The 9021-nt window shown below is 32.4% G+C and overlaps 2 protein-coding genes across 2 annotated transcripts in view; both read right to left on the reverse strand.

The window, feature by feature from the left end:
* The window catches only part of LOC115241825 (ankyrin repeat domain-containing protein 11-like), a 16733-nt gene extending 8911 nt beyond the window's left edge, over positions 1 to 7822 (reverse strand). The window contains exons 1-3 of the mRNA XM_029817765.1: positions 7690 to 7822; positions 2402 to 2519; positions 903 to 1616 (exon numbers count right to left, since the gene is read on the reverse strand). Of these exons, the coding sequence (XP_029673625.1) occupies positions 903 to 1616; positions 2402 to 2507 (820 nt within the window). The 5' untranslated portion in view covers positions 2508 to 2519; positions 7690 to 7822. The remainder of the gene's footprint in view (positions 1 to 902; positions 1617 to 2401; positions 2520 to 7689) is intronic.
* On the reverse strand, positions 2588 to 7994 carry LOC115241808. The gene is made up of 5 exons (XM_029817735.1): positions 7749 to 7994; positions 6677 to 6774; positions 6129 to 6353; positions 4883 to 5129; positions 2588 to 4364 (listed from the first exon to the last, which is right to left on the reverse strand). The coding sequence occupies exons 2-4, from the start codon at positions 6756 to 6758 to the stop codon at positions 5107 to 5109; spliced, it is 330 nt and encodes a 109-aa protein (XP_029673595.1). The 5' UTR covers positions 6759 to 6774; positions 7749 to 7994; the 3' UTR covers positions 2588 to 4364; positions 4883 to 5106.
* Positions 7995 to 9021: the final 1027 nt, after the last annotated feature.

Here is a 9021-nt window from a genome sequence, read left to right on the forward strand (position 1 = left end):
TTTTTAGGCTAGCGGCTTGTATACTCCTTGTTTCTTTTATTTTTTTTCTCTCTCGCGCGATTTATTCGAATTTACTAGAAAGAAAAGACGATCGACTTTAAAACATACTCGTTGGGAGTAACGAGGATCGCGAACGACGCGACGACAGGTGAAAGGGTGGTCAATTCACGACGCGATTGCAGATTCGAATCGAAGCCGAAGAAGACGGAGAACCGGCAGAAAATGCGCATTCCTGGCAAGGCCGCTCGCTCGGAGAAAGAGGCCAGCGAACATCCGGGGAGAAACTAACCGTACTTCACTCGCTCGCTTCTGCCGATCCCCTCTCCTCCCTCTTTGCAGACGATTATTTTACGGTTACGTCGCACAGATCATCGGATTATTTGGATTATAGAGCCGTTCATCATATCCTCGGATTTGTTTTCGTCGATACGCATCTCTACGAAAATTGTAGTCCTGCTTGTTTATTTTTTGATTGGTATCGTTTTGAGTTACTAGATTCTTTTTTTTTTTTTTTTTTTTTTTTTTTTTTTTTTTTTTTTTTTTTTTTTTTTTTTTTTTTTTTTTTTTTTTTTTTTTTTTTTTTTTTTTTTTTCTTTGAATATATCGATGTTTTATTAATCCTTATGTTATTGTTATAAAATTCGAATGCTCGCTAGAGAAAGTCGTAGGTAGATTTCCTACCTTCTTAAATTTTTGAATGCTAATATACTACCAGTCTTTTAGTTTACATGAAATTGTCATACATTTCTGCTTATGTACAAATATCAAAAAAGAGATTTACGTTTTACCAAATTATCAATATATATTACGCCAATATATATATTCTCTCTCTTTCTCTCTCATTATTATGCAAAAACGAAAACTATACGAACAAAAACGAAATGTGCAAGTATTCCGTTAAATTTTGGTTTCTGTTTTTTTTTGTTCACTAAGAAATTTTTCTATTTCCTCCCTCTTTCGTTTTATCGTTTCATTTATCTCTTCTTTTACACGATCTGTTATCTTTGTCCTCTCAAAATCTTCTATTACTTTTTTATCTTCTAATGCTTTTTTATCTTCTAATGCTTTTTTTTCTTCTAATGCTTTTTTATCCATATCTACGTCGGACGTCTTTCCTAACAACGAATCTTTCATTAACTTCGCAGCTTCTGGTCCCAATTTGTTTAACGTCTCGTTATACGTTTCAGATATTAATTCCTTTGTATTTTGTCCGGTGTTATCTTTGATATTAAGATCGGTATGCGGTAGCAGTAACATGCAAGTGTTCGATAACGAGCTGTCTTGAAGAGTTTCCATGGAGCTGGCATGGCTCGAGATCGCCCGGTGTAGGGCCGTCTTGCCGTCCGTGTCCTTGAGATTGGCGTTCGCACCGTGTCGCAGCAACGTTTCGACGGTTTCAGCATGACCCTGAGTAGCAGCACGGTGCAGAGGTGTCGCCTTAATAGAGGGGGTAGTCGCGTTCACGTCCGCGCCGTGTTTCAATAGGAGCTCGCACACGTGGAAATGACCGTTTCGAGCGGCATAATGCAGGGGAGTGTAGCCGCCGGCGTCTTCCGCCCTGGGGTCGTGGCCCCTGCCCAATAACATCTCCACGCGTTCTATATCACCATCCAACGCTGAAAAAATGCGACAAGAAAAACGCGTTTTAGTTTATATAATTTCACGATCGCCTCACTGTACTTTTTTTTTTCCATGTGTTTTTTTCCACGTGTAAACACTTGTGTGTAAAACTGCCTCGACGAAAAATAGGCATCGCTTCCTATTAAATTTAAAATCAAAATTTAGATATACGTTTTTGATCATTTTCAACAATGTAGGTAGCTTGATACAACTCAATCTCGAATTAAAATTCTATCAAAGTCCGCTTTGAATGTCAAATTATGTTCTATTAGTTATTCTAGTCCAAAGTTTAATTCGCAGAAAGTAACGCTGTGTTCACTTTTCGTTAACTCGGAAAGAGACCATATGTAATTTCTGTGTAAATCCTCCACCTCGATAAAAAATTATAGAAGAAATAAAAAGCGTAAGAGCAATATAAAATCATCTCATTTTTTTCTCTATTATTTGTTTTCAGTATATATGAATATTGCACATAAATCTTTATAGCTTCCTTTTAATAATCGCGTTTATATAAATTATCTATTATTTGTTCAAAGATAAATTCTCTATCCTTTCCCGAGAGAGAGAATTGTCCTCATTACATATAAAAATAAAATCCATTTAATTCTCTATTGACACAAATCCGATATTGGAACTTATAATAAACGCACAGCCAAATCTGAACAAACCTAATCCATTCATTGACGATCTATTTTCTAACGCTTCATTACGCATTTACCATCTCTTACATTATTTTGAGTAAATATCCATATCGTGAATAGAAGCTTTCACATTTATTTACCTGCCTTCCAGAGTCCACGTTCGAATACCATCTCATCTAAAGTCTGACAAACAGCATATTTGTTGCTTTGGCATGCATGAGTATTATCATTGTGAGAATGCGCCATTATTTATTATATCTGCAAATAATCATTAGGATTTTATTATATAAGTTTGACATAAGCCTTTTAGCTATTATGTCCGTATGAAAAAAAAAAAAAAAGGGATTTTACTTTTGCGTTCTCAAGAGAAGATTTTTGTCGCATAAAAAAATATATAACACATGAATTTATCGATATTTCTTGTATATGTAAATAATTGTGTACAACGTTCTATTATAAGCTGCGCATATACCTCGACTGTGTCGTACAAAACAGTTTAAGGCTCTGTTCATGCGCGAGATTATTAATTTACATAAATATAAAATTCACCATATCCGCGAATTTTAGTTTTATAAATTGCACTCATATCAAATTGTAACTAAGAACTATATCGTTAACATCATCGACAATATCATTTTTGATTTTCTTACATATAAATTTTATAATATATATAACTGTTAAACTATATAAAATAATGATTCTTCTATATAATTTTATTTGATTTGGTTTAATGTAAATACAGGAAATATCAATCGCAATAATTTTTTAGATTGACGCACATCATTTGCAGTAGGATTGACAAACACGTAAATATACAAGTAAGAGTAAACATCGCCATAAACACTATATCAAATGACAGTTTTACGTTTAAACTCTCTGGACCGTGTTCGATCCAAACGATATCTCGCACATATAATAACTGTACGATAAACTACCAAAAATACAATACACATGGTAGAAGAAAGTGTTATATTAATGCTATATGTGTGTGTGCGTTACCATATATAAAGATATTATATAAATTCTTATTTGTACATATAATAAAATTTCATTCCCCACAAAATGATAAACGTTGTTCAAAGACGATATGGACCAGTTTGGAGCAACCTATATTGCGCCAATTTAGATCATTGCCTGGATTATATGAAACTCTCGTCTCCTAACTCTCAATAAAGCGTAAAAAAACCCATTTTCCACGCAACGAGGTAAAAAGATATCACAAAATACAATACTTCTACTAATTATATATATATATATATAATGTGTGCCAACACGCGTTGCTTTACCTTTACCCCGATAAAATTTTCCCTCTCTGCTGGTAAATTATTATCTGCAATATACGGTGCAGGAATGTTTAAATGGTTCACGCTTCGGAATTATACCCCCCACCCTCCTTCCCGGACAGTCTTATTATGATTATACAATTTTATCGTGTCATTTTCGAAACCGTAAAAAGAAACTCGCGACATTGCTGAGATATACATATAAAATGTCATATCCGATAACATGCGAGAAAGATTTTCGTGTTATCGTTTACAGCAATGAGTAACATGTAAGTTTCCATTTTCAGGTCAAGTGAAATACTATACGTATTCTATTTTAATGACAAGCTGCATCTTATATATGTACCATCCAACTTTGCGAAGTACATATATAGCAATCAAATATCTTGAAAAGATATTCGATAGGATAAAGCCTTTTTAGACGGTCGACACAATATTATATGCTTTCAATTACTATCATGAAAATTTCGTCAAAACGCGATTAGATGTAGACAAACGTCAAAAATACAAGATATATAAAAAAAAATGCAGAAAGAAGATAACATTACAGATCTCGTTCACCAAATGTTGTAGTTTGATTCATAAAAACACAGATATACGTATATATATCTTATACAGATATATATGTATGTGTGTATATAGATCGTAAGTAAATGCATTTAGATATATAATACGTTTATATATATATATAATAAGACCCAGTTTTTTTTATATCATTAACATTCCCGCTGCAATGTCCAAAGTATCTCGGCCTCTCCGGTACTACAAATAACTCGATAGCCGAGCTCGGCTAGAGCGTTTATGACGGAGAACGGTGTTCCTGAAATCAATTTGGTAACGTAAATTCCTAAAAGATGTATGATAAAAAAATTAATATTAATATTTCAAAATTTAAGTAATAATATTATAAATTTGTTCAAATTTTTCATAAGTAATTATTATACTATTAATACAACAATGAAATCTTATTTCTATTAAATTAATGAAACTTTTAAGAATTATTAAATATCGTAATATTAGAGTTAGCCAAATAAGTTAAGATAAATTATTAATGATTATATTTGTTATATATACAGAGTGTTTTACGGATAAAGCTCCGAAATTTAATTTCTCCGATATATTTGGCCTAAACTGGACGTCTTTAAAAGGATTTTTCTTCACTCATATTACTCGTTTTTATTGTAATAATCTTTGTGTACTTATCTCGCGATTAATTCGTATTTTTATAAAATGACTAGATGTCATAGTTCGAAGGATCTGTTTTGGGACTCTGAGGAGCGACCCGTGCAACATCTGTTAACATTTGAAAATTTCTTGGAAGGGAAGGTTAATATTAACCTTTGAGCATAATTCCATTCACGATATTTGTACTACTTGGGGACAGCGGGAAGCGGCTGCGTAGGGCCGATGTCTCTTTCGAGGGCAAACCAAACACAGCGCAATCGGCCGCGAACGGGGACGCCTTTACACCGACGTAATAGAAAGTGTCGTCGTCCTCGTCGGCGCCGTCCTTTTTAGACGTGACGTTGGACGTGGTTGCCATTGCCGCGCTAAAAGTATCGTTATACCTCGTTGTGCTTTACTTCTAGAAGAAAAGCAAACGTGACGCACGTGAGTGACGATCGAAGCCGTTTATCACGAAAGTGGTACAAACATCACCCCATTCACGAAGCAATCTCTTGACGAAATTTCTCGATCGAAAGTTCAAAAAGCTGCGTTTATGCGGTGCTTTTGTTATTTTACCAAATCTTTTTTTGTTCGTGATACTTTTGAAACGATTCCAGCAACAAGAGAACACCTCCATCTCTCAACCCTTGAACTCTCATTACAATCGATATAAAAAGATACGAGTAGCTTTCCAGTTTTACTTTCAAAATATATGCAGCTTCAAAATTTCTATTTTTCGATAAGGAAATATTCACATAAATTTTATGTATAATAAATTTTGTATAAAATAAAGTTTCTCTCTGAAATATTGTATCTCAAATAATATATAAAAAACTTAGAATCTTTGTTTTTTTTTCCTTTTCTTTTAATATAAAGCACATTTACTTTATATAAATTCAATGATCATTATATAAAATATGTACTTGTTTTGAGAAGATTTTAAAACAATTTGACTAAAGCCACTTTCAAGATAAATGGTGCATTTCTGATCAAATGAAATGTTGAAGCTGATATATTGATGCAGTGTATCGTATTTCCAATAGAAAACAGATTGAAGATAGAACTTGTTTCTATTAATTTTTTTTCTAATTAATATTTCTCTCTTCTTTTAAAGTACTGTAGATAATTTTTACTATAATAATAAGAATTTTTACACATAAAAAAATTTTCTTCTATTGGAAATGCGATTAGCGCACGAGTATAAGCACATATAATGTACAATATATACAAGTGATAGCACTGGAGTTTTATAAACTTTCAATGAAAACATATGTGTTTTCTGATGAAGCGTGTCGATAGACATTACTTTTCACAGAAGCATTAGAATGCGATTGTGCGTAATAAATGTTGCAACTATGCTATGCGATGTGCTCTTGGGTTGCTCTTAAAGCTGCGTTATACTAATTTCGAACCATACCAGCCTTTACAGCAATATCAGGTTCAGGTTCTGTAAATTCTTTTCTCATAGTCCACATGTACTCATTATAATCCTGCTTAATGCTAGTACTGGAAGATGCGATGACTTTGTAACCAAGTACCTCTAAAGCACTCAATATTATGCAAGGATGTTGCAAATATACTATCGTCGAATCGTCGCAATAACCGATAGATGTAAAGCGACTCAACTGCTCTATGTCAGCCGCTATAACATAATTGAATATTATTTGCACCTCTAAACTTGATTCGTTATTATATTATACCTATTTGCAATATTCTTAATTACACACAAAATATTATCTATAATTTTCAAGGTACATCAATCTAATCCCTAAATGTATGTTAAATATTTGTTAGCTTTTGACGTTATTTGTATTATTACTAGCATATAACTTTTAGAAAAATGTAATGTAAAAAATTTTCAACTATGACAAGTCGCTGAACATATCGCTTAATTATGGCAAAATTTAAAAAGAGGGAAATGTAACATGTGCATTTGTATGACGGCGAGTATGCGGGAGTTCGTACCTTTAAGCCCTGACACAAGAACCCTCCAGGGATATTTATGACTATATGACGCTAGGTTACCACGTACTAAAATGTATGGCATAGTCAGCTAAGACAATCTGTAATATATGACATCCTATGGATACACATGTAACACGTAATATTCACATAAACAAGTTAGACTTGTGTATAAAAATGTTTTGATGCAGTATGTCAATCATGGATATTATCCCACTAAAATTATCAAAATTAAATGCCACAATCATCTTACAAGGTCCAGAGAGTTTAAAGAGATTATCGTATTATTCGCAAACATTTTTCTGTATTTATTGCGATATCGACAAGACGAATACAGTGTCAAAAAGAATACATATTACATGAATTAAAAAGGAAAATATATATATAAAATATAATTAAATAAACTAAGTGTCAATGAAACAGAAAAAATATAGAATTCAAGAATGTGTGTTGTGATTATATGCCAATTTTGTTCTACATTATTTGTTATACAAACAAGTGATTTATTTAAATCAACATTTAGTTTATTTATTTTCTATTTTATAATCATCGAGTCTATCTCAGTTTTAATCTCAAACGTGAAATATGATTTTCAAACATGACAAAGCAAACATATATCAATCAAGAAGTAAAGGGACAAAAGCAAAAAAAGAAGAGAGAGAAAAAACCACAAACAAAAAAGTCTTTACTTTTTGACTGATGTAATATATTCGTGTAAAATTTCATGTATGATGTACAAATAAATATATATCCACATGATTTCGCACACAATACATGGTTAAAAATACAAATTTTTCCGACTAATTGTGGCTAAAAAAAATATAAATAAATAAATAAATTTTTAAAACCTACTTAAATATATCTTATAATAACAATTAAAATAAATAAAATTGAGACAAGATAAAATAAATCGTCCGACGTGTGTGCACTATATGCGTTAATATATTTTATGAAAACTAAACAAAAAACAAGACGATGAAGAACTTCCAAGATACTAATAAATCAGACATTCTTGCCTTATCTCGACGACTACGTCACACGGATCTTCGTACTCTGTTGAGGTAGAGTCTCTTACCTAAGAGAAAATGTGTCGAAAATGCCGAAAAAACAATTAGCGTCTCAGTGATACTATTTAGAGCCAGTTACACGTGATATCTCGACAATCACGACCCACATGTACTCCGTACTTCAACCTTCTATTCGAAAATAACGTACTCTTTCACCGTGTAACTTGTATTCTCGACAAAAACTTTGTTTGATTTACGATTGCACGAATCGACCACAAAAGTACGCAGTATTCGGTGCTATATTTATTGTCCATAGACTCAAGAAACACAACTGATGCGCGTGTCGAATAAATCGAAAGGGAGAGACAGCGAACGCGATTGGCTACGCCATTTTGATAGGATATCCAATCGATTTACAGTTCGTCTTTAAGAGCGAAATGGTCGATTGGTTCGGTAATTATGCAGAAAAAGGAAGCCACTCCCGATTTCGATAATTTTTGAAAGATGTTATCAAAATCATTACTCTGAATAATATATTGAAGATTTTAGTCGGCGCGCATTGTTTATTAGAAAGTTATTAACAAAAAAAGTTTAATAAATAAAATGTAATTTTTCTGACACTAATAATATGTACATTTAATAGAACGTACTTTAGCAAATTTATTTATTTATGTGTAATAAATCACATGCGTGGGCGGGGGAGGGGCTCCGCCCCTTCCTTTGCACTCAAAAAAAATTGTAACCTAATCCAAACCTAACTTTAATTTAATCAAAAATAAGTTTGGGTTAGATTAGAATTTTTCAGGATGAGGGTGCACTGGGAGAGGCGGAGTCCTCGCTTTCATTTTATAATATACACATACATATTCCTATATATACACATGTAGATGTAGTATCAAAAAACAAAATAATAATTTTACAAGACATTGCATATTTTTATTTATTTCATTTTATATATTATTTATTTATATTTTGTAATTGCCATTTATATTATGTAATTGCCATTATTTTCAACATATTTCAACATTATTTTCAGCAAATAAAACATATAATCTATACAGGGTATCTCTAAAGTCTGACCCCACCCCTGGATCTTGGAAACGGCTTTAAATATGGAAAAATGTTTCAGACAAAAGTTGCATGGTTTGAAGGGGACCACATGATAAAAATATGGAGTTGACCTTAATAAGCGATCTTTTCAAGGACAGGTCAATGTGATCGATGTTTTCTTAAATGGAACCCCCTATTTTTTATTGCATATTCTTGTAGCCCTTGTCCAGACGTTTTCAAAACACTATAATAAAGTATTTTTTCATTAAGTATTTTTTGAGTTATTTTATA

This window comes from Formica exsecta, unplaced genomic scaffold (assembly GCF_003651465.1).
Source record: "Formica exsecta isolate Colony F162 unplaced genomic scaffold, ASM365146v1 scaffold512, whole genome shotgun sequence".
NCBI classification, from domain to species: Eukaryota; Metazoa; Arthropoda; class Insecta; order Hymenoptera; family Formicidae; genus Formica; species Formica exsecta.

What these genes read in the sequence shown, in the direction of transcription:
- LOC115241808 (XM_029817735.1), bottom strand. Translation starts at nt 6,758, where the DNA reads ATGCCATACATTTTAGTACGTGGTAACCTAGCGTCATATAGTCATAAA. An exon ending in TCTTGTGTCAGGGCTTAAAG is followed by an intron (nt 6,354 to 6,676) that starts GTACGAACTCCC and finishes ATTATGTTATAG; the next exon opens with CGGCTGACATAGAGCAGTTG. An exon ending in TGATATTGCTGTAAAGGCTG is followed by an intron (nt 5,130 to 6,128) that starts GTATGGTTCGAA and finishes CTTTTCTTCTAG; the next exon opens with AAGTAAAGCACAACGAGGTA.